Source organism: Crocuta crocuta, unplaced genomic scaffold (genome assembly GCF_008692635.1).
Source record: "Crocuta crocuta isolate KB4526 unplaced genomic scaffold, BGI_CrCroc_1.0 scaffold77, whole genome shotgun sequence".
Classification (NCBI taxonomy): Eukaryota; Metazoa; Chordata; class Mammalia; order Carnivora; family Hyaenidae; genus Crocuta; species Crocuta crocuta.
In genome coordinates this window covers 6867342-6894798 of record NW_027532172.1, presented here as the reverse complement: position 1 = coordinate 6894798, position 27457 = coordinate 6867342, and the positions used below count along the sequence as shown (strand labels likewise).

The window sequence follows — 27457 nt, the reverse complement described above, 5'->3', positions numbered from 1 at the left end:
GGGCCACTCCACACAGGCTCACCACTGAAATAAACGCCCCCAAGAGAAGGTGTAGGTGACAGGCTTGCGAGGGCCTGGAGAGTCCCGCGGAGGAGCTGGCTAGGCCTCGCCTTTAGCAGGCCCCGCCCACAGCCCCGCCCACACGCTCTGGCCCCGCCAGCCCCAGCCGGCGCCCTCCGGCCGACTTTGCTCTGAGCTCCTGCTTGGAGTAGCAGCTCGGGCTGCAGGTGAGGGGGCCTCTCCGTTCACTGGCGGTGTGTGTGTTCTCCTGGTGCCAGGTGCTCAGACCCGAGGGCAGGGGAGGGCGCTGGGCGCCACGCTGGGTGTGGGTCAGCTGCCCGAGGGCTCTCAGGACCGGCTGTGGACTCAGGTCCCAGTTGGGACCTGAGTCTGCTCCCAACCAGGCCCCGGCCTCCCTCCGGAAATCCCTGTGGGGCCCCAGCTGGGCCTCGATGGAGCTTCTCTCGCCGCCGTCGCAGCCTTCATTGTTACTGCTCCTGCTCCTGCTGCTGCCGCTGCTGGCCGGAGGGTCCTGGCAGTGCCCGCGCACCCCCTACGCTGCCTTACGCAATTTTGACGTGGAGTACAAGGTGCCCAGCTTCTCGGCCGGAGGTCCGGTACAGGCCATAGCGACCTACGAGGGCGGCAGCGACGGGAGTGCCGTGTTCGTGGCTACACGCAATCGCCTGCATGTGCTTGGGCCTGGCCTGCAGCCAGTAGAGAGCCTGGCCACAGGCCCTGTTGGGGACCCTGGCTGCCAGACGTGTGCGGCCTGTGGTCCGGGCCCCCACGGCCCACAGGGAGACACAGATGCACGGGTGCTGGTGCTGGAGCCGGTGCTGCCCGCACTAGTCAGCTGCGGCTCCAGCCTGCATGGCCGCTGCTTCCTGCACGAGCTAGAGCCCCAAGGGACAGCCCTGCACCTGGCACCACCAGCCTGCCTCTTCTCTGCCAACCACAACCAGCCCGAGGACTGCCCTGACTGTGTGGCCAGTCCTCTGGGCACCCTCGTGACCGTGGTTGAGCTGGGCCATGCCTCCTACTTCTACGTGGCATCTTCACTGGACCCGACGATGGCCTCGAGCTTCAGCCCCCGCTCAGTGTCCATCCGGCGCCTCAAGGCCGATGCCTCAGGATTTGCACCCGGGTTTGCGGCACTGTCCGTGCTGCCTGAGCACCTCGCTTCCTATCCTATTGAGTACGTGTACAGTTTCCACGCCGGAGCCTTCGTCTATTTCCTGATGGTGCAGAGGGCCCGCGTGACAGCCGCCCCGGGAGCCTTGCACACACGCCTGGCACGGCTCAGCGCTGTTGAGCCCGAGCTGGGCGACTACCGCGAGCTGGTCCTCGACTGCCGATTCGCGCCCAAACGCCGGCGGCGCGGGGCCCCCGAGGGAGGGCAGCCCTACCCGGTGCTGAGGGCGGCCCACACCGCTCCAGTGGGCAGCAAGCTGGCTGCTGAGCTGAGCATCGCTGAGGGCCAAGAAGTGCTATTTGGCGTCTTCGGGACTAGCAGAGACAGCAGCCCCGGTGTGAATCCCAGCTCTGTCGTCTGTGCCTTTCCCATCGACCTAGTGGACACTCTCATCCAGCAGGGTGTGGAACGCTGTTGTGAGCCTCCTGTACCCCCTGGCATCCGGCGAGGCCTCGACTTCTTCCAGTCGCCTAGTTTTTGCCCCAACCCGGTGAGCAGAAAGAAGGGGCCCTCACCTGTGAGCAGGTGGTAGAATCCAGTAAGAGGGTCTGGGATGGAAGGACAGGGGAGAAGAAGTTTTCTCTTCCACCCAGTTCCGTAGTGCTGGGGGGCAGGGTGGGGGAGTGGAGGGTGTGAGAGAATCAGCCAAGCATAGGCCAAACTGGGGGCTCACCTACTAGCCAGACTAGCCTCTGTTTTCTCCTCCATTTTGCTCTTTTCACTCTCTCTCTTAGGTACCATGGCCTCTGATTTTTTTAGGTAGTTTCCCAGATTGTGTGAGAACCAGAGTGCATCACAACTGTCTCTGGCAGAGACACTGCCAAACTCCTGGTAGAATGATGAGATCCCCTTATCTGCCCACCACACGTACCCTCAGGGATATACACAGAGAAACAGCCTCCTGCACAAGCAGATGCTAACAGAGTCACCCAGATACAGCTGCTCACCAGCACAGTTTCTCTTTTCCTTTGGAAGCACTTGTTTTGTTCTGCTTTCCACAGAGGGTGGAGCAGGAGCTGTTAGAGGATGCCCCCACTCCACCCCCATTCCAGGGAGCCTCCTGGGCCTTGGAAGTTTGGGAGCTTGTCAGAGAGCCTGCATGGCTTGGGCTTCACAGGCAAACTCTTCCCTATTGTTTTCTGTGGGGTGACTGGGGAAGAACTGAGGACGTGATGGTAAGGCGACTTGGCTCTAGTAGATTCCAGGAAGCTCACCCAGTCTTGTGCAAGCAACTGTAAACATCTGGGGATGAGTAAAGGCTTAGGAGGGGCTGGTTGGGATTGGTTCACCATGAAAGAGTCCCAGACTTTCTTCCACTATGGTTGGGGTCCTGCTCCAGCTCCCCATCTCACCCCAAGCAGGAGGTCTCCCAGCCATTGCTAAATTGGGGGCTCTTTCCAGCAGGCCGTACCCAGGTTCTCTCCAGCCATGGTGTCAGGGATCTGGAGCAGAGTTAAACAGGACATTCCTTAAAATGCTAAGGACAAAACCAAAACCAACCCTTTCGAGCCATTGAAATAGTCCTACCCTAGCTTGTAAGAGATTAAACCAAGGCAATGGGTGAACAACGTTGGATGAATGGTCTTTCAGTGAGCTGACTCACAGTCACTGCTCTGTGTCCTTGGCTGCACTGTGACCCTGATACTTCTGTGATGTTCCCCACTGACTCCTTTCTAGCTCTCATTAATGCCTCAGAGGTGGAAGGAGAATGTACAAACAGTGAGGAGTAGGGCATCTACAGCCTCCCTCCCTCAGCTGGGTCCATCTGGGTTGAGGAGGCCATATGCGTGGGGAGCCCTCATCTGGGCCTGGACAGCCCTGTCTGCCCTCCTCTCTTTCCTTCTGGGGAATCTGAACCTCTCACAGACTTGGCTAGTGGTCAGCGGGTCAGAAGACATTCAGCATGAGTTGGCAGTGCTAGATTTGAGGAAGACTGATCTCAAGACGGCCCACAAGCTGGCCAGGGAGGTGTTGTGAACCAGCCTGTACAGTGTTTGTCCAGTGACTGGGCCTGTAGCCTCCAGGGCAACACCCACTGTGTGCTGTTTGTGGCTGGCCTAAGGAAGCCCGTGGGGCTCTGAGCTGGCACCTGCCTTCCACGGGTTCAGGTGGGATTTGACTCTGGAGCAGTCACCCTCCTCTGTGGGGCACTGGACACTGAAGTCATGTTCTCAGGAGCCACAGGCTCATAGACAAACCTGAAAACCCAGAGATAAGGCCCTGGAACCCAGGGGCAAGCAGACAGGGGTGTGGTCCTGACTGGGGTAGGGCCTCTTTGCCAACGCTCAGCCCCACCTGTCCCTGAGTCATGCTAAAAACACCTAGCTGGCTTCCGGCTAAGGCCAGGCCCCTTTCCCACCTCAAGTGAGGACAGAGTCCCAGTTCCCACCCAGCCAGGCTACAGACCTCAATCGTGTGGAGTTTCTGTGCTCTGCACCCTCAGGGCTCCTGATCAGCACTGAGGTCTGAGGACTAAGTTAAGCATACTTGGTTTGATGGGAGCTTCAGGGCTGGCAAGGGAATGTCGCAAGCCGCTAGGGCTACTGAGCCCTGCCTGTGCTTTGCACCCAGCTCCAATACCTTGCGTTCATACCCTGATCTGATTTCCCAGAAGCTTCCACAATCCTGCCTTGGGACCTTGAGTGCAGACCCCCAAAACACCCTCCTGTTAAGAGCAGGTGACAGGTGTTTCCCAATCCCTGGGGCCTAGCCTTCAGGCCTTGGTTTTTCCCTTTTGTACCCTGAAGGAGATACAGGTAGCAGCTTGAGGTGTAGGAAGATCTTTGGAGTCTCAGGGAGAAGGACCATGTTACCAGCTCCATGCTGGCCAATTAAGTTCAGAGTTTAGCCACTTTAGGCTGGAGAGAAACTGAAGCCCAAAAAGGGGACAGGGTTTGCTGAAGTGCAGGGAATAACCAGCAGAGGGCGGAAGAGGACGCTGGTCAAGACTGACTTCTTACCTGGCTCCTCTCCTGAAGGCCTATTAGGCCTTATGCTTATGCTTTCTATTAGACCAAATGCTTTCTGAGCTCATTTCCTTATCTGCAAAATAAGGGTGTTGAGAGCACCCACTTTACACAGCGGTTGTAAGAGAGAATGAGGTTGGGTCTGTGAGACTCTAAGTCATTATCAGAATAGACATGGCAGGTCAGGGCAAGACATAGGGGAAGTTGGCTTTCTAGCCTGGGCTTCCCTTCCTGGCCTTACTACCTCTAAGAGCCCCACAGGTGGGAGGAGGTGGGTAAATGACAGACTTGGGGCCTTATCTAGCCACGCCAGGTAACAGATGGGGGTTTGGGCTGCGGTGGTCACTGACAGAGATCTCAGGGGATGAGTGTGTGGGGATGAGCCCTGACTCCTTATCTGACACTCCTCAGCCTGGCCTGGAGGCCCCCAACCCCAACACCAGCTGCCATCACTTCCCTCTGCTGGTCAGCGGCAGCCTATCACGTGTGGACCTCTTCAATGGGCTATTAGGACCAGTGCAGGTCACTGCACTGCATGTGACACGCCTTGCCAATGTCACAGTGGCCCACATGGGCACAGCTGATGGGCGACTCCTGCAGGTAGGACCCCCATCTCCACAGCTCCTTGTTCCTGGGTCCCCTTCCCTGTTTCAATTTTGCTCACAGCTAACCTATCCCAGGTGGAGCTAGCCAGATCTCTCAACTACTTGCTATATGTGTCCAACTTCTCACTGGGCAGCAATGGACAGCCCATACAACGAGATGTCCGTCGCCTTGGAGACCACCTGTTCTTTGCCTCTGGGGAGCAGGTAAGGTGGGACTGGGGTAACTGTGGAAACAAAGCCTCCCCATCCAATCCAGGGAGGCATTGATATACAGGTCTTACCACCCTGACCTACAATGGGACCAGGCAGTCTCTGGGGCCTAGTTTTCCCTCCAGCCACCCTGAACCACCTGTCTGCCATTCCAAGGTCTTCCAGGTACCTATCCAGGGCCCTGGCTGCCGCCACTTCCTCACCTGTGGGAGTTGTCTGCGGGCACAGCGTTTCATGGGCTGTGGCTGGTGTGGGGGCATGTGTGGCCAGCAGAAGGAGTGTCCTGGCTCCTGGCAACAAGATCACTGTCCACCTGAGCTTACCAAGGTATGGCTTGCTTGGCGGGGCACAGGTAAGGGTGGGACAAGCTGGGCCTGGGGTGGGGGTCAGCATGTCTTGACCATGATTCTCAGGCCTGGAATGTCCTCAGTATCAACAAGGGGGGGATGGCACATGCAAAGACTTGGAGGCAGAAAAGTGCCTGAGTGAGGACTACAAGTGACCTGGGAGATTGGAGGGAGGGCAGGCAAGGGGCATGGCGGAAAACTCTGGGAAAAGCAGATAGCTGAGAGCCCGGACCCACACAGGGACTCAGGCTCTCTCCCCCTCTTCAGTTCTACCCCCAGAGTGGACCCCTAAGGGGCAGCACAAGGCTGACCCTGTGTGGCTCCAACTTCTACCTGCACCCTGATGATCTGGTGCCTGAGGGCACCCATCAGGTCACTGTGGGCCAGAGTCCCTGCCGACTGCTGCCCAAGGACAGCCCAAACATCAGGTACAAGCTGGTCTCTGCCCTTCCTATCCCTGACAGGGGTGACCAAGCGTCCCCTTCCCTGTGAGACACTGTCTTGTGCTTAAATGGGGGCAAGGAGGTATCAGGCAAGCTGCAGTGGCTCTGGTTGCCTGGTGTCTGAGGAGACATCTCTGTCCCTGCTTGAGCCTGCGTATGTCCTACCTGTCTGTTGAGTCTTGGGACTAGGCAAGATTAGTCCCTGCCTCACCAGATCCTGCTTACCCTGGAGGAAGACACTGGTGAAGAGATACCATCCTCAGACTCAGAGGAGACCTGTGGTACGTGGGAGGCAGGCAGCCAGGCCGTGTGACCCCTGGCTGACCTTGGGTTCCCCTGGTACCCTAGCCCAGTGCCCCGGAAAGACTTTGTAGAGGAGCTTGAGTGTGAGCTGGAGCCCTTGGGCATACAGCCAGCCGGGCCTGCCAACGTCAGCCTCACTGTGACCAACATGCCACCAGGCAGACACTTCCGGGTGGATGGCACCTCCATGCTGCAAGGCTTCTCTTTCATGGTGAGGCCACCTTGCCTTGTCCGTACCCTTGGCCAGCCAAGCAATATGGGCAAGGAAGGGCTTGGAGTGGAAGGCCTTACATGCCAAGCTAAGCCACCTCTATATCCTCTTAGGAGCCAGTGCTGACAGCAGTAGAACCCCTCTATGGCCCACGGGCAGGGGGCACCCGTCTCACCTTTGAAGGCCAGGGCCTGTCTTTAGGCACCAGCCAGGCTGTGCTGATCAATGGGACTGAGTGCCCGCTGGAACAGTAAGTGCCAACATGCAAGGGGAGGGGAGGCTACAGGGCCCCCCACTCAGGGAGCCCTTACCAGGTGGGACTTGGATCCTACCAGGGCAGAAAGAGAAGAGCTCAAATGGTCAGTGTAGGGAGCAGGTCTAGGAAGAAGGGTCTGTTGCCCCCTCCAGCCCACAGGTGATTTGGGGATGGTAAGAGAGCCCATCCCAGAGTTTGGCTCTCGCCAAGGCTGTGGGGAACCTATTCCCACCCTGCCTCTTTCTTGGAAGTTTTAATGACCCTATCTTCAAACAGACCCATTGATAATGGGCAGGTTGGGGAGATGACCAACAGAAGAACTGAGAGGGATTGGCAGACCCTTGGAGGAGGTGGGGCTGGCCATCATGTGGAGAGTGAACCTGAGACCATTTCCCCCTCCCACCCCATTCTGCAGGGTCAGCGAGGGGCAGCTCTTATGTACTACGCCCCCTGGGGCTGCTACGGCCCGCGTTCCCATTCACCTGCAGGTGGGGGGTGCTGTGGTGCCTGGCTCCTGGACCTTCCACTACCTGGAAGACCCCATTGTGCTGGGCATCAGCCCCAACTGTGGCTACAGGTAAGTGCCACCCCCTTGCCCTATCTGGTCTCTTAGGAATGAGGGAGCCAGCCTCAGAGAGCACCCCAAGCCCACCACATTCCTTTCCTCCACAGTGGCTCTCGTGTCATCATCTATGGCCAGCATCTGACTTCAGCGTGGCACCTAGTGCTATCATTCCATGATGGGCTTATGGCAGTGGAAAACAGGGTGAGTGGTCACTGGCAGCTGCCAAGTGGACACTAGCCAGGAGGGAGGAAGTTTGGACCAGTCTCCTGAGTTCCAGCTCTACCCGATGTTGGGCTGAGGAGACTGGGGTGGCCCACAGGTGGGATGCCTGGCTAACCACTCTTGCATGGGCCCCAGCAGTGTACAGGGCACCTCTCGGAGCAGCGTTGGTGCCACCTGCCTGAATATGTGGTCCGAAGCCCCCAGGGGTGGGTAACAGGGAACCTGAGTGCCTGGGGGGATGGAGCTGCTGGCTTCACACTGCCCAGCTTTCGTTTCCTGCCCCCACCCCATCCACCTACCACTGGCTTGGCCCCACTGAAGCCTGAGGAGCATTCCATTAAATTTGAGGTAAGTATGAGGGGTCGAGGGCAGGGACGGTGAAGGGTTAGGGCTGAAGCCTTGCCCAGAGGAGATGGGGGCACTGGCCAGTCCTCATGACTCTCTGCAGTATATTGGGCTGGGCGCTGTGGCTGATTGTGTGGATGTGAACGTGACCGTGGGTGGTAAGAGCTGCCAGCATGAGCTCCGGGGGGATGTGGTCATCTGCCCTCTGCCCTCCTCCCTGCAACTTGACAAGGACGGCGCCCCACTGCAGGTAGGCAGCTCAGCTGGCCCTCCACATGAGACACGGCCCAGGGCTTGCAGGCTGGGCCTGAGCTGCCACCTGCCCCCAGGTCTGTGTGGATGATGGATGTCACATCCTGGGCAGGGTGGTACGGCCAGCCCCAGAGGGGGTCCCACAGAGGCTACTCCTCGGTGTCCTGCTGGCCCTGCTCCTGCTTGTGGCTGCACTGGCCACTGCGCTGATCTTCAACTACTGGCGGAGGAAACAACTGGGTGAGCTCTTCATTCCCCTCTTGACTCAGCCTATACCCTCCCAAACATGGTATCTCCAAGTTCTCTTTCTGCTCAGGCCTTGGAGGTCCACCCACACCTCCTGGGTACTGAGTTTGGATGGACTGGCCACCAGGGGCTGTCTTTCCACAGTCCTTTCTCCAAACCTAGATGACCTGGTATCCTTGGACCAGACCACTGGAGCCATCCCCTTGCCTGTGCTCCGCTCAGGCTCTGACTACAGAAATGGCCTTGGTGAGAAGGGGGAGGCGCTGAAAGTTGGGGCCGCACCCTCTGCTCTACAAGCCCCTCACTCCCTCTCCTCCACAGCAGCCCCTGCCGCTGATGGTCCAGACTCCTGCACAGAGGGCCACAAAGCATCCGTCTCAGACAGTGGGGATAGGTCCTGCATCCCACTGCTGCAGACAGAGTCCATCCAGCTTGGGGACTTGGACTCTGTGCTCCTCTCCGAGGTCAAGGATGTGCTGATCTCACATGAGCGGGTGGTCACCCACAGTGACCGAATCATTGGCAAAGGTGTGGGGGCCAAGCCAGGTGGGGTTGGGGCAGAGATGGAGTCCTGAGATGATATGGACTCAAAAAGTATTTGGGCAGGACTCTGATCTGGCCTTTTCACCAACGTTTGTGGCCTTGGGCATACCACATAACCTCTCTGAGCCTCCATTTACTCATCTGTGAAGTAGGAATTAGATCTGTCTTCAGTGGATTCTGGTGCAGATCAAGTGGGCATGGGAGGGGTGCAAGCTCTGTCATTATGTAGCTGCTATTTGTTTTTAATGTCAGATTGGCCAGTTGGTGCTCTGAGGTTTGGATGCCGATGAAAGGGTGTGGTGTGCACCCTGGACATTGGGGCCCTCTCGCCATCCCCCCCCTCACCAGGCCACTTTGGAGTTGTCTACCACGGAGAATACATAGACAAGGACCAGAATCGAATCCACTGTGCCATAAAGTCACTGAGTCGTAAGTGAGGAAGAGGCTTAGGAGGGTCCCCATCCCTGCAGTGCTACCACCTTGCTGAGTAGCCCTGAACAGGAGAACTTTCTTCTCCATTTCCCCATCTGACCCTAGCAAAGGGTCTCCCTGCCCTGAGCCTGACTCAAGCCACTCCACAGGCATTACAGAGGTGCAGGAGGTAGAGGCTTTCCTGCGCGAGGGGCTGCTCATGCGTGGTCTGCACCACCCAAACGTACTGGCTCTCATCGGTATTGTGCTGCCCCCTGAAGGGCTGCCCCAAGTGCTGCTACCCTATATGCACCATGGAGACCTGCTCCAGTTCATCCGCTCACCCCAGCGGGTCAGTGCTCAGGGGGTCAGGAGACCTGGGCAGCAGCTGGGGATGAGTTGCTATGCCCTTGCCTACTGACCCACCTGCGCCCCTAGAACCCCACGGTGAAGGACCTCATCAACTTCGGACTTCAGGTAGCCCGCGGCATGGAGTACCTGGCAGAGCAGAAGTTTGTGCACAGGGACCTGGCTGCTCGGAACTGCATGTGAGGGGCCAGAGCATTTGGGGTGAAGCAAGGGGGCAGGGCACCAGGGTGTGCAGCTGTCTAAAGGCACCTCGGGGAAGGGCCCATGCTCTAGCCCCTGTTGTGCAGCCTTGTTGTGCAGAGTCCTCCCCTCTCTGGGCCTCAGTTTCCCTGTTTGCCCAGTGCAGGCTTAGATTGGACGCAGTGGCTCTGAAACCCTGTGAAGGCCTGGAGTAAATGGGTTTGGGGTCTGGTGGGGGCCAGTCCTCAGTGTGATCCCCCACTCCTCTCAGGCTGGATGGGTCATTCACAGTCAAGGTGGCTGACTTTGGCCTGGCCCGCGGTGTCCTGGACAAGGAGTACTACAGTGTTCGACAGCACCGCCATGCCCGCCTCCCTGTCAAATGGATGGCACTGGAGAGCCTACAGACCTACAGATTCACCACCAAGTCTGATGTGGTGAGGCCCCACCTGCCCCAGAGTCCCCATGGCCCCAGTGTCCTGGGACGAGCACTTGGCCTTGCCCTTTCAGCTCCAGATGATGATGTGAGCCCAGGGAATTCCTAAGCTGCGCAGCTCCCACAGCCCATTTGCCCGCCTCTTGAGCATGTCTAAGATAGAGCCCTCTTCATAACAAGAGGGGACTGTGAACTAATCAGCTCCTTGCAGACAATACAGGGCCTATAGGCCCAACTCTCAGCAAGGTCTGGTGGAGAGAGGAGACTGAGGGAGGATGCTTGTGAGATACTGAGGAGTGGGCTCTGATTGATTTCCAGCTGGAGGACTCAGAGATAGAGGACCTGAGGATTCCACCTGCCTGCAAATTTGGGGTAAGAATTGAATTTCCTTTCTCCTTCCTACAGTGGTCATTTGGTGTGCTGCTATGGGAGCTGCTGACACGGGGCGCCCCACCATACCCCCACATTGACCCTTTTGACCTCACTCACTATTTGGCCCAGGGTCGACGCCTGCCCCAGCCTGAGTATTGTCCTGATTCTCTGTGAGTATGTGGAGGTGGTAGTGGGAGGGAGCTGGGCCTTAGGTATAAGGAAGATAGGAGACAGAGCTCTTGCCTGGTTTTCTGACTGATCCCCTGGTTGACCTGGAAAGGGACCCTCTCTGGGCCTCAGTTTCCTCATCTGTGGTCTGGTTCCACAGCCATTTGGGGCTAAATGCTGGGAGGAGATCATGGTTGCCATGGTAACAGTACTCCCCACTCAGAGTCTGGGTTGAGGCCAGTGATTTGATTTCTCAGCACTCTCTCACCCCACCCCCGCTAAGGGGGGCCTGTTTTCCATCTTTTCCATTCACTTAACTTCAAAGAGAGGTTCCATTAGCTCCCACACTAGCCCCCACCCCCAACATCTCCCTACTGGATATAGTTTCAGATTCCCTGTTCCCAAGGCATGGTGACAACTATGACACAGTCACGGTGCCTGCCCAGTGGGCCTGTGCCGGGATTTAGCTTCAGAAGCAGTATGTGTGCCTCATCTGTGCCCAGATCTTTGTGGTTAAAACAGGAAGAACCAGGTCACAGGTAAAGGTAGTTGATGACTCCTGTCTCAGGCTGTGCTCTAGAAGGGTACGAGTAACCCTTCTTCCCAGCCCCTACCTGCCTTGGGTTTGATCTTTATTATTCATTTCACTAATGCCTCTGGTTTGAAATAAAAGAAATCATCTTTACTACACGTCTGACCCTGGGTCAGGTTCCCTGAAACAGAGTCTGACCTATATATATATGGGGGGTTTATTGGTAGATTGGGGGCCAGAGAGGCAGGACTCGGCAGGGGGAGAAGTTCAGCTGCCATGCAGATGCCACAGATGCTATAGCCCATCCCACAGGGGCTGCTTGATCTGGAGTGACTCTTCAGAGTTTTAAGAAATATATGTATATTTTTTTTTCTATTTTTTAATTTTTTTTTTTTTTTTTTGAGAGAGAAAGTGATAGAGACAGAGTGTGAACAGGGGAGGCACAGAGAGAGAAGGAGACACAGAATCTGAAGCAGATTCCAGGCTCTGAGCTATCAGCACAGAGCCCAATGCAGGGTTGGAACCCACAAATTAGGAGATCGTGACCTGAGCTGAAGTCAGACACTTAACCCCCTGAGCCACTCAGGCGCCCCAGAGTTTTACCAAATTTAGATCAAGGGGCCAGGTCCTTGTAGTGGACATTAATAAGTCACTGGTCACAGTGTGGGTTTAGGGGAGGCAGCAACTTTCTGCCTGGGGCAATTCCTAGGGAGGGCTTTTAGCCAAGAGTCAGCAACAGCCACTAGAAGAATGAAGGGGGATTTGGGTAGACCACCACAGCAGACCAGACCAAGTCCCTTCTCAGTTTGAGGCCTCAATTTCCTCAACTGTAAAGTTGGGATGATACCAGTACCACTCTCAGATTCTTGAGAATTATGAGATTATTGTGTGTAGGGCACATTTAAGTCAGAGGCAGCATGTCCAAGATGAAGAGGTTTGTATTGGGGCCCACCAGGTAAACTCAGAAAAACAATGGCTGGGAATCCCATATGGCCGTGTCTCAGAACTTCTAATCCCCATTTCATTGGACATGGGCTTCCTTCCTAGAAGATATTAGAGGATAACCGTGATAGCCTATGAGCTGCGCCCTAAGCTAAGTAAGCACTTCACAGGCATCCTCCCACCCTATGCCACCACAGCTCTGTGATCAGAGGAGGATCCAGAGACACAGAGAGGCTAAGGATCTTGCCCAAGATCACATTGCTCAGGTCACTGGTCTCAGGAGTCCAAGCTCTTAACCCCTGGGGCAATCCAACCTCTGCCAGGGTGGGGAGGCAGGACTGGAACAGTGATCACAATGCTGAGAAGAGCTGTCCCTGAGAAGAGCTGTCCCTGACTGGGCAATGCTCTGCACTAGGCCCTGTCACCTGTCCTCATCCCTGTGCTGCCTGCCAGGGGATTAAGAGCAGGTGGGCAGCCCAGAATCTCTAGGTGGGGATGTGCCCTGCCTCTGACATCCCCCTCTCCCCACAGCTATGCAGTGATGCAGCACTGCTGGGTTGCAGACCCTGCAGGGAGACCCACCTTCTCAGTGCTGGTGGATGAAGTGGAGCACGTGGCGGCCAGGCTGCTTGGGGACCACTACGTGCAGCTACCTGCAGCCTACGTGAACCTGGGCCCTGGTGCCTTGGATGAGGCGACCATGCCCCCAGAACAGTCGCAGACCCCACCTGTGCACAGGATCACACGTCGGCCTTTCTCAGAGCCACCACAGCCCACGTGACCTCAGCCCTAGGCAGGCCCCAGGGATTGGACCTGCCTAGCAACCAGGAAGTTAATCCCAAACTGCCTCTAGGCCATGCCACGCCAGGGGCAGCCCAAGCTGCCCTCTGCCCTGTCCCTGCCCCCTTAACCTTCAGTGGTGACAGGAGGGAGCAAGGCACCTTGGCCCTTCACTCTAGAGAGGGAGCAGTGAGAATGATCCTTGATGTGAGGAGTATTTATGGCGTACCCGGTGTGTGCTTGACCTTCTGGGCACAGGGGACTCAACAGTGACCGTACAGACACTGGTCCTTGAACTAGTAAATGAACCAACGAATCATCAAGTACAAATTGTGGTCAATGCTATGAAAGAAAGACAGGCTGCTTTGAGGGAATAGAGGTCAGCTTTAGAGAGAGAAAAGAGGTGAAAAAAGCCTCTCCAGGAGGTGACATTTCTGCTATTACCCTGTCAGGTGGGAACTGTGCCAGAAGCAGAGGTGGGAGAAGAGAGTTTTGGGCAAAGTGAGCAGCACATGCAAAGACTCTGAGGCTGGAAAGGGATTGGGTCCAGAGAACAGGAAGGGTAGGGCAAAGCACTGATCCAGATTACAGGGCCCTGGGGACTTCTTGATGGAACCAAGAGGGTGGGTTGAGTTCCCAGGCTTGCAGTAGCCAGAATGGCTTCTTCCACTGCCCTGCCCATGCCTGTCCCTTTCTCCAGGCCCCAGACGCTCTCAGGGCTCCCTGCTCCACCTGCAGCTACCCCTCACACACACACGCGCGCGCACACACTGTCAGGGCCTAGAGACCAGCTCCCCTGCCTCAAAGCCTGCCAGCATTGCCCTGGCAGCCTTGAGAGAGATGAGCCAGCAGCAAGGCCTCAGCTCCATACTTTCAAGGCACCAGCTTCAAGATGCAAGACTGCCCAGGCTATTTATACTCATCAAGGCCACTGCACAATAGCCACTAGAGGGGCAGACTCCACTGGAGAGCAAGAACAATTTCCTTCTTGTACTACTACTCCCCCACACCCTTGATGCTGAGGGGGCAGCTTGGATGCCGGTGACCGGGCCCGGGGCATGCATCATGGTGGTTCTTCTCTCTTACCCAGGACCCCTATAGCCTCCATCCCACCAGTTGGGAGACCCCAGCTCACCCTAAGGGGAGCAAGCTTCCGCTCTTGTGAGTTCCCAACTCTTTGCCCTATCACACATGGAACTCTGGGTTTGGAGCAAGAGCTCCCTGGTAAATAGAGTGGGGGTTCTCTACCTTTACTGAGGCCTACTCTGTTACCTCAGGCCATAGAAGGCCCTGCCATGGAGAGACTAAGGACCCTGAAGACATGTGGGTAAAGCTTAAAAGGGAATCTTCTTCTCAAGCACAGGGTTCCAAAGATCAGGGGTCTATGATCTGGAGAGTTGGACTCTATCTGCCTGTTGACCACTGTCCCGCGGATCCCTACTCAGTCATAGAGGAGGTCTTATAGCCTTGCATGCTCAGCCAGAGACCACTGGTCCCTGTGTGTGTGTGTGTGTGTGTGTGTGTGTGTGTGTTGTGGGGGGATCAGTTGTGTCACCCTGAGGCTACAGGAGAGATGAGTGGAATGTCCTACCTAGAGTACCCCTGACAGCCACAGTCCCCATACTAGTTGGAAAGGACTGTCTTCACCCCTCCAGCCTGCAATCTTCCTGCTCTGACCTCATGCTGGGAATCTTAAAGGTCACCCAGAGCCCCCTGCCCTGGGTGGGGAGTAAGGAGGGGGCCAGGGGCTGCTAGACTAAGGGTCCTTCCCCATTGAGTCCCTGAAGCTCATGGACCACTGTCTCATCTGCTCATGAGAGAGGGGCTTGGAGGGGAAGGGGGTCTCTGCTTGGGAGGGGAGCTTAGCAGGAGAGGGTTCTCAGAGAAGGGAGATGGAGGATAGCTCAAGAGGTGTCAGCTTTCCTGTGCAGCCAGAATGTGGGGCTTTGGACATATTTCTGAGCCAAGGGCCTCTGGGGCCAGGATTCTCCGGGGAAGGGGCCTACTTAAGCAGGTACTTGGGCTCCTGGGTCATGGCACAGATGCAACCCCTCCCTCCCAGTGCTGCAGCCCCTGAGCTCTGAGCTCTGTTCTCAGAGCCACCCAAACAGTCACAAGTTCAGCTGGAGTGTCAGAAACTGGAACTGTTTCAGGGTTTCAGATTCCTGACTGGGGCACCAGGGGGAAGAAGAAGTTCTAGGCACCCAGATGGGCTGGGGGAACTAGAAGGTTTCTGAGTGGCTTCCAAGCCAGTGAAGTCTGAGCTCCTTTTCCCCTGCAGAGGCCTGAGCAGTATCTCAGGCATGGTTGGGGGCTGGTGCAAGGGGAAGGTTGCTGGTGGCCATGGTGGGCCTAGACCTGTGACTAGGATGGGATGGGGTGAGCACAGACTTCTCCTGGGGTTTTGGGAGTCCAGTCTTTCCATCATGAGCTGCTGTGGAAAGAAGGTACCAGCTCCCCTGCCTCATCTCCCTCTATCACAGCCCAGCGGGGCTGGGGGCAACAGGTGCCAGTAAAGGCTGGAGGGAGGCTAGGATGGGAGCTGGGGCTGAGGAAGCTGCAGATGACTCACAGCCTCCTGACTGCCCATTGGTGTCACTGTTGTCTGGCACCTGGAGAGCACGCATGGGGTAGAACAACCTGCTTTGACAGGGGACCATGAGTCTGGTCTGAGATCCTCTTTATGCCTCAGTTCTTGCCTTTCAGAGAATTTTCTCAGGGGCCCAAAGGCCCTCTAGTGTCACGCCTGAGGGCTCCAGATATTGTCCCATTCCAAACTTTGGGATCTTCCTGGGACACTGGCCTTACCAATCACTCCCTCATAGCAGCCTGTGAGGCCACAGCTCCACCTACTTCACAAATTAACTCCCTTTACCTATAGGAGAGAGAAGGACCCCCCAGTGCCAGGGTGGGGTGGAGGAATGTGGGCACTGCTGGGAGTGTCTGAGGCTCCAGAGGCCCAGGTAGCATCTTACACTTACTGCCTCTGCCTGGGGAGAAGCAGTCCCAGGAATCAATAGCTGAGCATTGAGCCTTAACTACCAGGCCCTATGAAAAACACCTTTTACTCCATGCTGGGTTGGAAAACTCCCTTCTGTGAAGTCCCCAGGAACTGAGCATCTCTTCACTCAGAGCCTTTGCTCTGCCCATGTGAGGATCCTAGCCCAGAGGTGGAGCGCCGCCAGCCCCGACTCCGTGAAGAGCCCCCAGCGTTCCCCATCTGGCACAGAGGGGCCTGCTGAGCCTCCTCCTCTCCTGCTACTCCTTTGGGGTTTGCTCCAGCCAGAGTTTTTAATCCAATGAGTGTAGATGCCAGGAGAGCCTGGGCAGCTGTGACATTCACATCTGGCTGAGGTGGCCTCCTGGGTGGGCTGGGTTCTTCAGGTTTAAGGATGGTGACCTGGAGATGGCCCTCACACTTGGTCCTCCCCTGGTGGGAGTCCTTGGCCCAAAGCTAGATAGGTGGTGCCCAGCAGCTGGCAAAGTTTACTTGACCCAGCTCAGAACATAGGTGTGGCACCTGGATCCCAGCCACCTCACACTGATAGCCTCAGACCCCCTGAGAAATGACTCTTTCTCTTGAACCCCCACCTCTCTCAATCAGTCCATCTCAGAACTTTCTGTTTTTAAGCCTCCCTGATAGCCTCTGCATTTTGTTCTCTATCCCCTCAGTGCCCTGAACATCTTCTGTCCCCGGTTCCAAGATATCCATTCTAGGTCTAGCAGGGATGGTAGTGCTGCCTACAGCAGCATCACACTCTCTTCCTGTAGGATGAGGATCCCAGCACCTGCGTCTGTCCTACCACTGTGCTCATTCCTCTGCAACTTCTGCTTCTCCCTTTCTGGCAGCCCTGACCTTGTCAGGGAAGCAGAGGTACTTATGGCCCTGACAGCCTGGACAGAGGGCCATGACAGGAAGCTCTTATATTTGGCCCTCACTAGTCCCTTTGTTGCTCAATGGAAGCTCAGAGGCAAGGCCCGTGGTGGTTCCTATTTTGAACTCAGGTGGTGGGAGCTGAGGGAAGTTGCTCAGGAGACAGAACACCAGAGGCTCTCAATGCCAGGGGCATCCTTGCCTTCTCTCCTTTCTATTCCCTTTTATGTTGGTTTAGCCACCTGCACACTTGTGGAATGTCTTGGTCTGGGTGCTTGGGATCTGGGAACATATTCGGAAAGGCAAGGGAAGGGGCACCTGGGTGGCTCAGTCGGTTAAGCGTCTGACTTCAGCTCAGGTCATAATCTCATGGTGTGTGGGTTCGAGCCCCGCGTCAGGCTCTGTGCTGACAGCTAGCTCAGAGCCTGGAGCCTGTTTCAGATTCTCTGTCTCCCTCTCTCTCTGACACCTCTCCCCCCCACCCCACCTCCGGCTCATGCTGTCTGTCTCTCTCTCAGAAATAAATAAAAACATTTAAAAAAAAAAAAAAAAGGAAAGGCAGGAGACTCAAAGCAGCTGGTAGCCAGGAGCACAGGATTCGGTCTGCTTGGAAGCCAGTGCTCACTTTCTCATGTCACACGTCCCACCAATACAGCCTGGACTATGGAGACTTACAGGTCCCAAAGGAGTCAGCTTCACTCCTGGACTCTGTGGTAGTGCCAGCTCTAGCCAAGCATCGGTCCTGCTGACAGTTCCTCCAAGCTGGGGAGCTCCCACTTCAAAGGGGGAAAGGAATCCTTCAGGCAGCCCCAGTCACCCTTCCCACATGTCTCCTTGCCCGTGGGCTCTGACCCAGCCATCTGTTCTTAAAGTTGCCCCCACCCTCCACTGGGCCTGGGTTCCCCAAGGACCCTGAGGGAGGGCAGATCTCACCTCCCCTCTGCAGATGTGGTTGGAAGTCTCTTCTCAATAGTCAGGAAGTTGTACGTGCTTCTGGCAGCACTTCCTCTGCCCCTACCTATGCTGGCTCCTGGCTGGGGGGTTGCTCCCAGGGATGGTGAGGAGCCTGCCCTGGCCCTGAGGTGGTCAGGGTGTCTCTGCCGTTACCCTCCCTCCAGGCTGGTGCGGCTGGCCATCTTTCACGCAGAGTTACGTAAGCTTGAGTCAATTGGAGCTCAAGCAGTTCATTGTGGGCTATTTTAAGCTGTAACACATCACAGCAGAGGGGTCACTGCACTGAGGCTTGCAGGGAAGGTTGTTTAAACATCTGTTATTTAAATTTCCCTATGCCTTAGAGCTCAAAAGCCACTTCCTCCTTGCACTCTTGGATCTGCATTCCACATCCCAGATTAGGAGTAGATTTCACCCCTCCCCCCACCATTGGTTCCCCTAGGGCTGTTCTCTGCACTCTGGCCAGGAGAGACTTCAGGAAAGCAGGAAGTTATTGCTCACGGGTCACTTAGATGGCCCCCCAGTGGAGGGTCAGGAGAGGAAAATACAGAGAGAGCACTGTGGAGCTGTTTGTGGAGCCAGGAGAGCAAGAATGCCTCCTTCCTTTTTGGGGGCCTCGGTTTCCCATCAGTACCCAGAGAGGGTTGGGTCAAAACATCCTTTTAGGTCTTTTCGGAAGCCTGCCTTTACGTGGGCTATGCTCCTATGTGGAATGCCCTCCCTTCACAGTTCTAAATGCCACTTAACTGCACCCTCTGGGGCAGATGGGCTGGAGTATGAGCCCCTGGACAGTGGGCATAAGCCTCTCAGGAAAGAGGCCTTGCTTTTTACTCCATTACCAAATGGTTACCTCCACTAGGAGCGCTGTACGGTTCCTTCTGATCCTAGATTTTTTTGGCAATATCCAGAGTCTTCCTGGGGCACAGGGAGGGGGAAGACAGGTAGACTGGAGGAGTTCAGGGCCAAGGATTTGACAGAGCTGTTTCCTGAGAGCACAAAGAAGCCAAAACTACATCTGCATTGGAAAATCAGGTCTGGGAGACCTGGTTAGTCCTGAAACCCTCCCCTTGGTGCTCTTTCTGCCCACCACCCTCAAGACATCCTAGGTGGGAAGGTTCTAGCCTGATCCACAAGAAAGAATGGTTTCTCAGAATGCCCTGACTCCATCTCTTGAAATCTGACCCTGTCCCCCCGGGGTTGGGGCCTTTCCCCCCGGAAGTCTGCCCAGAGGTCGCCAGGTGAGGTAGGAGAGGAGGCAATGTCAGGACCTGCCCTCCAGAGGAGACTCCTTATGGCCTTGCCCTCAGACTCGGCTCCTTCCAGTTCTTTCTTGGTCCCCGCGTCCCAGAGAGCTCTCAGCCTGGGGAATGGGCTTAGTCTCAGGGAGGGGCTCTCTAGTTTGCCATGGCAACATGTTGGCCCTCCTCACTTCCCAGAATCAGAAATAGAATTGGATGCCCTTCTTCGTGGTGAGAGACTGTTTAAAAACATGTAGGGGGAGGGGTACAGTGGCAGTGTCCTTGCCCGAACCCTGGGGGCTGGGCAGAACGGGTCCAGCCTGGGAGCCTCTCTGGCTGCCCTGCTGCCCCTCCCCTTACCTGGATGAAATGCAGTGGGCTTTGGCCAGCCAAGAATTCTGAGTACAAAGGACTCAGCCTGGTTCGGCAGGGTGTGTAGCTGGCCCCTCTTCAGCACTGCCGGGCTCCTGGGAGGCCGCTGGATTATAGGCGCCATTAGGGGAAATGGTCCTCCCAGGCTTAAGCCACCTGCTAAGCTATTGGGCGGAGGAGAAGGTTCATGTGGGACACCGCTTAGGCGGGGGCCTGGGACTGCAGCACTCAGAAGGGAGGGTCCATGCGTACAAGCCCTAGGCATGGTAACTAGTGGTGGCACATAGATTTCCAAAGTGTGGGGCCAGAGCCTGGTGGCCTGGCTTCAGATTCTGGCTCTACTACTCATTAGCTAAGACCCCTGTGAATTCTTTCTCCTCTCTGTGCCTTGATTTCTTCATTTGTAAAAATAGGGATGATAGTTATCATGAGGCTGGGTTCCATGCATTCAGCACTGCCTGGCTCGGAAGAAGAGCCCAATCACTATCAGTCACCGTTATTGTTGCTATAAGGGGTTTTGCTTCCCAGAGGGGAAGAGCTTTCTCCTCTCTCAGGACTGCTTTCTTTGGGCCTTCCTTCACGGGCCCACATCTTTCAGCTGGCTCTGCTCCCTTCCCCCAGGACACCTTGGGAGAACATGCTCAGGTCAGTTGTTCACAAAGCTCCCAGCCCTGGAAAGGAGGATCATGCCTCACTTCTGTAGGAGAAGGGGGATGGCTCTCAGGGCCTCCCTCCCTGCCTCCCCAGCCCTCCCAGGTACAGCCCAGCTCAAGGCTTGCACGTGCACCAGAGGCTGCTACCAGCATCTCTGTTGTGGGGGGAAAATGTTTGCTCAGGGCCAGAGATGAATGACATTGATAGTGTTCGGCATGCACATGCGTGTGCATGTATACACTCGCAGGCCATAGACCCTTCAGCTCTGCCACCTTCTTGGGCCACAGTGTGTGGTGACACAGTAGTGTTCAGAGAAATCTGTGCCCATTCTTAACTGAAGGCAGCATCTGGGGAAGGGGGAGGGGGCCTGGGGGGCCTGAACATGGCTGAGTCAGGCTTCGCCCCGTGCTGCATCAGGAAGGTGCAGATGCGGCACAGTGCTAGCCTTGGTCCCTGGTCACATCGTTTCACACCCCACAGTCAACTGTAAGCACTATTTTTAACCTTTGTGAAAATGCTGCTTCAGAGGAAAGCCTACAGCTGTATTCTCCACAAACCTGTTTCCTGGGCAGAAAGACTGAGGCCTGAGAGGATACAGCCCTGGGGACCAGACGGGGCTCAGAACTGACAGCTGGCAGGAGGGAGGAGGACTAAAGCGGCCCCAGGTCAGAACCTCCAGACTAGGCCTGTGGTAACACGTGGTTCCCCAGACTGCTGCCTAGGCCTGTCTTCTGTAGCAGCAGGGCATATCTAGTGCTGATGGTCCCACCCCAACCCATCCTACATTTATTTAACCACCGAAGAGATGAAGGGTGAAAGTGCCCACCCAGTCTAATAGCTTACATTTCCTATGTGCCTACTCTATGTCCAGTCCTTTGTCTAGCTTGTCCTTACTGTACATAGGGCTGTGCCCACTGCATGCTCAGTCCTGCACCAACCATACCTCCACTCTGTAGCCAGCCCTGTGCCCCCTGTGTCCCTACTGTGCCCCATCTGTAATTGCCACTTGGATGGCCTTGTGTCCACTGTGGCCTAGCCCTATGCCAAGTGCCCTGCTCCCCTCCTGACCAAGGTGAAGTTGACACAATTGTGACAAGAGCTAGAACATTCTGACTTGAGGATTCTGAGCAAAGGCCCCGCCCCACCCCTGTGGCTCCCATAGCCACCTCTGTGGGATACTGACTGGTTCTAGGCTTCAAGGACATGTGGCTCTGGGGAGGGGGCTCTGTGAGGCACAGGCAGAGGAGAACCATCTGGAGCAGAAAGACTGCCAAGAAGCTGCTGTCCCTGGAGTGGGAGCCAGGGAACATGGGGGAGGGGAGCATGGGCCTGAGCTGGGCCTCTCACCCTCTCTGTCTCCCAGGACTAAGTGGTAAAAGGGCTTTGATGCCCCAAAGAGCCTTGTATCACATGCTTGGAACTCATCCCTGGGTCAGGCCTTAAGCCACAAGTTGACACATGAGAAGTGAGGAGAAAGAACCAAGTCTGGCATCTGAGGTACGCTAGGAATCCAGAGTCTCCCCTGCCTACCTTTGATGGCCTTACACTGCCACTCCTAGGCCCTGCACTGTCTTCACTCTACAGCTGGCCTGGGTAGAGTAGTCACCTGGCTGATAAGGGGAAAGGAGGCTGGCCTAGGGTTGGTGGACTTCATCAAGGTGCCTGGGCCTTTCTGTTTCCCAAGATTCCCTGGGCAGGCTGCATTCCTCAAGGGGGTGGGGCCCCTGGTTTCCCATACTGTCACCACCCCCAGGTCACTGGAGGCTGTGATGTGTGGGGTCGCCATGGCAACGAAGTGGGGGCAGGGCACCTAGGGCATGGAGCAGGACTATGGAAGTCACCAAGAAGGTGGGGGGCCCTGATACATCAGGCCCCCAAGGCCACTCCTCGGCCAGCAGCCAGCAGCCGGGGGATGACCTCAGAGGGTCCCAGGGACCATGGATAAACTCAGGAACTGTATATTTCAGGCAGGGGTTGCCATTGTCCACTGAGGCCATCACTGATGGGACCTGTGGCCCTGCCTCCCAGGCTCATGCCTCTGATCCCATTCACCAGCTACACCAGGACCCTGCTGAGGTTAGCTCCCAGCGTGGCTATGAGCAGGCCTCCCAAGATACCCTGAGGCTCCCCTCTACTAGCCCATTTCCAAGCTCCATCGTGGGAACCCAAACACATCTCATCGTGGAGAACAGGACCCTGGCCCTACCAGTGTGCACACGCAGTGACAATACCAGTGACATGGCCCAGGACGGATTCTGCCGCTCCCAGCTTCAGGTGCAGGTTGCAAGGCAGGGCAAGTCTCCAGCTAAAGTCCTGGTAGGCTGGGGCAAAGGCCCCTGCAGCCCTGACCAGATAGCCCCCTTGGGCAGCAGGAAGAGCCGGTGGCTACCCTATTTCCTTTCAGGGGAGGATGGCTTAGCTGTAGCCCAAGGTCCTCCTCTGGCTCCAACCCAAGGTCAGGGCCAGGGCAAGTGCCCATGTCCAGCCCAAGCTCCTCCAACTCTATCTCAGGCAAATACTTCAGCTGTGGATACAACCCCAATGCCAGCAGCAGCTGAACCTTGTACCTGCAACCCTGACCAGTTGACAGATACCATTACCATCACCAAAGGCCTGTCCCAAGACCTTCTGCTCAGGAAGTGTGGCGACCAATGGTCAGTTGTCTTGGAGTCTTCCAAAGTAGTTACACCCTGCCAGGACAAAGTGGATTTTCATTTTCCGGAGGAGCCTCCTGCCCCAGCGCCCACTCCAAAGGAGTCCTCAGACCAAGAGCTTGAGGTTGCTAGAATGCAGGTGTTACCCAACCAGTCCAAGAACCCAGCAGAGAAGCCCCTGGTCTATACCTCCAGGCCAGGCAGCCCAACACCAGGCTCAGGACCCCTGGGGACCCCCAAGTCCCAGAGGAGTAGCCATGAGATCTGCAGCTCTCAGCCAGACCAGCAGCCTCTCAATGTTCACAACAAAACTTGTTCCAACGTGCCAGCGTCTGCCTACCAAGTATCCTGTCACAAGCAGTCCCCAGTCCAGTCTCCCAAGGAAGCCATACAGATTCCCCCTTCCAGTGCCCCTACCTGCCAGCTCCGTGATGCTGTGGAAGACCATGTGATGGTATTTGATATGGCCACGGGCAACACCAGGATGGGGCTGCTGTGCCATGACCCCATGGGTTCACGGGCAGTGCTGGTGGGCCTCATGCCTAACCACCCATCCACCTATGTCCCTGAAAATGTGTTGTCCACTCGACCGTTACCCATGCCGATCTTTTCCCCTGACAACAATTGCTCCAGATTCTGGTCCACTTCACCCGTGCTGTCCAGCCCTGTGCCCTCTAGCCTCTCATCGGGAAGCTATCGAGAGGTGGCCCTGGTTCCCAAGGAGGCCAATCTCAACTTGGAGTCACGGGGCTCCCCTGGTACTGAGACACCCATCAGACTGGTCACTGGGCCCATTCCACTGGGGATGCCCCTCCAATTTGGTGAGAGGATATTGAGCCATGTTCATGAGCCTGGCTTGTCCAAACCTGATGCTGAAAAAAGTGAAGCTAGTCGCACCATCTTGATGCTGGATACATCCAGGATTCAGGACACCTCCATGGTCCAGCCCAAGAAACTGCAGTGGATGAACTCACAGCCGACCCCAGAGCCTGATCCACAAGCCAAAACCCAGGAGATGTCCAGATCCCTACTCCAGGTGGACATAGGCACCCGCAACCAGAAAGCAGTCCTTACTGCTCACTCTGACAACCTTAGGGCCGAAGGTGCTGGGCAGGCCTCCCTGAGTGGTCAGCCCTCGCTAGCTGAGCAGTGTCCCCTGGCTGGACAGCCCCCTCCAACTGCTCAGCCTCCCTCCACTGACCAGTGCCTCCTCACCAGGCACACCCACCTTTCTGGTCAGCCACTCCTGGCTGAGCAGCCCCCTCCCACCAATCAGCTACCCCTTCCTGGTCAGCCCCTTCTCACAGGAACCCGTCTTGCCAGGCAGCTTTCTCTCACTGGGAAGCCTCCTTTTTCTCAAGAACCCCCCATTTCCAAAGAGCCCACCATCTCAGGAGGGTCCCCCATCCCCAGGGAGCCTGGCCAGGCCTCCACCTTGCACCAGGAAGGAGAGCCTTTGGGCTTGCTGGCCCGTGTAGGGCCACCTCAGGTGCCCCTGGCCCCTGATGAGACCTGTGTCTATGTGAATAGAGAGAAGGTCAGTGTTGGAGCCACTCAAAGCGCCAGCACACATCAGCTCTCATCTTGGCAACCTGGCAGCCCCCCTGGGACCCAAGAGGAGCAGTTTTCCCTGGTCACATTCTCTACACCTGGCACTGGCTGCAAGGTCTTGCCCGTGGCCATGGTGGGCACTGACCCCCAGGGTCTCCAGTTCAAGCTGATGGCTGAGGATATTACACACTCACCAGTGGTTGCACACCTTGGCCTGCTCCGTGGGGCCTGCTATGAACTGGTGCCCACCATGGATACTCTGCTGGTACAGTCCCCGGTGCTCTGCCGCCACTCACTGGGTCCCTACCAGGACATGGCGGCTGTGGTGATTGACACAGGCACGGGCTTCACCAAATGTGGACTGGCTGGAGAGGACCACGTCCTCAGTGTGGTGTCCTCACATGTCCAGCTGCTACAGCACCCAGCCCAAGACGAGCCTCGGTATGTGGTGCCTGAGGACCAAGAGGGCTCCTGTTCAGTGCTGAATAGAGGAGTGGTCTCTGACTGGGATGCACTGGAGGTGCTGTGGCAGCACTTGTTTTACTGCAGGCTGGGCGTGCAGCCAGAGGAGCTGGCTGTCCTCGTGGCTGACTCGCCCATTTCACCACGCACCAACCGAGAAAAGGTGGCTGAAATACTCTTTGAGCGTTTCCACGTGCCAGCCATGCAGACGGCGCATCAGGCCCTGCTGGCGCTCTACGCTTACGGGCGCACCACTGGGCTGGTGCTGGGCAGTGGCCATGGCACCTCCTATGTGGCACCTATCCTCACTGGGAATCTGGCCCCACTTGACACTTACCGGCTGGATGTGGCCGGTGCTGACCTCACTGAATACCTGGCCCAGCTACTGCTGGCAGGCAGCCACTTGCCACCCAAGGCAGGGTTGCTCAACCAGATTAAAGAGGCCTGCTGCTATGTGGCCATGGACACGAAAGCTGAGATGGCCCGCACCCAGGCTCAGGCCCCAATGGACTTCGTGCTTCCAGACAAGCAGGTCATCACACTGGGCTCTGAGCGTTTTTCCTGCCCTGAGGCTCTCTTCCAGCCCAATCTGCTAGGCCTCAACCAGCCTGGCCTCCCACAACTAGCCCTCTTAAGCATCAGCCGACTGGAGGCCAAGCAGCAGGAGCAGCTGCTGGCCAATGTGGTGCTGGAAGGTGGCACCACCCTGGTGAATGGCTTTCCTGAGCGCCTAAGACAGGAGCTGGGCCCCCAAGCCACTGTGCTGGGCTCTCCCCACCGTGCTGTTGCCGCTTGGCTTGGAGGCTCCATCATGGCATCCCGGGACTCCTTCCAGAGCTTGTGGCTCAGTCGCCGTGAGTACGAGGAGGAAGGCCCCTGGGCCATCTACAAGTACCATCTGTGAGCACATAAAAGTTCTGGTTCTGCTTACTTTGAGCACTGTGGCATGTTTTAGGCACAGAGTGGTGTGGGGAAGGACAGAAGTCCAGGCATGGAGTTAGAGATGGGGACCCTGGCGCTCCCAAGACACACCCTGCCTCTGCACAATGGAACTCCATGGGTCCTGGCAATCTTATCCTTTCCAGAGAACCTCAGAGCCCCTTGGCTGGCATCAGCTCTGGTTTAATCTGACCTTTACTGCACCCCAAGGGCAATCATAGACAATGGCTGCTGTGGGTTTTGCCCCGTTGCCCTGGCGATAAGTGCAATTACCCTTGATTGCCAGCTGGTTGCCATGGCAATTTCAAACATAATGTAATAACCCACACAGCCTGGAGTGAGTCATGAAGGGGGGAGGACAGCCCCCTCCCCTAGCTCCAGAGGAAAAGATGGCTTGCCCTTCTCCATCTTGGACCCTCTACGGGGAGCTAAGGACAGCAACATGGACAACAGCCTAACAGTTCCAAAGGTGGCTGGGGATCTGGAACATTTGTTGCCCCCAAGGGAGGGTACCTGTCAAAGTCTGTGATTCTTGGGGTAGCTGGCCTGGTAAAAAAAAAATCTAAACCTTGTCTAAAGCTCTATACTTCTGTGGGCCAGAGTATGAGGGTTTGAGAGTTCTGGCCTTTGGTGCCCTGGGGCAGGAAGTCAGGGTCATGCAGGGCGGCAGACAAGTCCTGGATCCTGGGTGGGAGGTGCAACCTGAGCTGGGTGATGAGGATCTGGCCTGCTTTGTGGGCTCTGTGGATAGGGAGGCTCACACTTTACCCTGCCTCTCTGACTGTCTAGCTCTGGTAGGAGCCAGAACTGTCAGCCTTGGGCTCCCTTCCCCGCCTCAGCCTCCCAACCTGGGCTATCCCTGCCCACTGGCCTAGGACCTTCAGGATCTCTTCACAGAGGCTACTGGACAACACCAATGCAAACTGCCCATGCTTTTTCCCCCAAACTCTGCCCCATGCTAAAGGGCCTTCCACCATTCCTCTGGCCGGGGGAGTGGCTAGAAGCCATGGCTCCTGACCTTGTCTAGCTCTAAATAGTGGAGGTGGGAATAAAGTTCCATGTGGGCCCAGTCCATGGCCTGGAAAAGATGAGAGGATGGCATTCAGCTGGTATTGCTATTTCTTGCCCAGAGTGTGGCTAGAGCTTGAAGCCAAAACACTGAAGCCCTATCCTGCCTGTGCCTCCCTGGCTGGGGGCTGAAGGACAAGCATGCCCCCACCTCAACACTGTGTTCTCATCTTTAGGTTGCTCTATCTACAAAGGGCAAAGATCTGGCTACTCCTCAAAAGCCTCAGAGTGAGGGGCTGTCCTGGGTGGGGAGACTGAAAATAGCCTGTGATATAGGGTCATAACAACCCCTGCCAGCCCTTGAACATGACCCAGCCTCTTCCCACATCCTGCTCCCATACCCTGATTCAGCCTCCACAGTCCTGAGGTCTGTGTCAGGCAGGAAGGGCACCGGTGGCTCCAGGGATCAGTGGCTCCAGGGACTAGCAACAGTGTCCATGTACATGTGCGAGCAAGCATGCCTGGTTGCACACAGAATGCAGTTACACGTGCCACTGGGCACCACTGCACACACTGTGCTATTGTCATCTCCTTCAGCATAAGAGTGCGCACACACAGATACACTCACACGTGTACACACACACCCCACCACGTGCACTCACCCACAGGCACATGGAGTGTGCACACGACCAAGAAGAGGTGGAGCACTGCCAGCAGCAGGCAGGGCTCTAGCGAACCACCTCTTTCCCTGCCTCTAAATCCCCCATTCTAGCTTCTCCTCAGCCCAGCTTCTTCATACCTAGAGAGCTGTGACCTTCAGGAAAGACAGAAAATGTATGTCACATGTGTGGGGTC

The 27457-nt window shown here is 56.3% G+C and overlaps 2 protein-coding genes across 10 annotated transcripts; both read left to right on the top strand.

The window, feature by feature from the left end:
- The first annotated feature begins 287 nt into the window (after positions 1-287).
- MST1R (macrophage stimulating 1 receptor) lies at positions 288-13229 on the top strand. Of its 9 annotated transcripts, none has more exons than XM_077777199.1 (20): positions 288-1685; positions 4573-4761; positions 4842-4970; positions 5133-5303; positions 5591-5751; positions 6115-6280; positions 6394-6530; positions 6952-7113; positions 7209-7302; positions 7462-7671; positions 7772-7918; positions 7998-8160; positions 8311-8412; positions 8488-8694; positions 9058-9138; positions 9291-9472; positions 9559-9668; positions 9941-10106; positions 10511-10647; positions 12651-13229. In XM_077777199.1, the coding sequence occupies exons 1-20, from the start codon at positions 453-455 to the stop codon at positions 12898-12900; spliced, it is 4197 nt and encodes a 1398-aa protein (XP_077633325.1). In that variant the 5' UTR covers positions 288-452; the 3' UTR covers positions 12901-13229. The 9 variants fall into 9 exon arrangements, with proteins under 9 accessions (XP_077633325.1, XP_077633326.1, XP_077633324.1 ...); XM_077777200.1 differs by having other exon boundaries at positions 7459-7671; positions 8329-8412; XM_077777198.1 differs by having other exon boundaries at positions 7459-7671.
- Positions 13230-21818: 8589 nt separating this feature from the next.
- On the top strand, positions 21819-25585 carry LOC144242272 (uncharacterized). Its single transcript, XM_077777117.1, has one exon. It carries the CDS (start codon positions 21819-21821, stop codon positions 25557-25559), a length of 3741 nt encoding a protein of 1246 aa, XP_077633243.1. The 3' UTR covers positions 25560-25585.
- Positions 25586-27457: the final 1872 nt, after the last annotated feature.

Coding starts and splice junctions, on each gene's coding strand:
- MST1R (XM_077777194.1), top strand. CDS start 453: ATGGAGCTTCTCTCGCCGCCGTCGCAGCCTTCATTGTTACTGCTCCTG. Junction 6,531..6,951: donor ACTGAGTGCCCGCTGGAACA/GTAAGTGCCAAC, acceptor CCCATTCTGCAG/GGTCAGCGAGGGGCAGCTCT. Junction 9,669..9,940: donor CTGGCTGCTCGGAACTGCAT/GTGAGGGGCCAG, acceptor CACTCCTCTCAG/GCTGGATGGGTCATTCACAG.
- LOC144242272 (XM_077777117.1), top strand. CDS start 21,819: ATGGAAGTCACCAAGAAGGTGGGGGGCCCTGATACATCAGGCCCCCAA.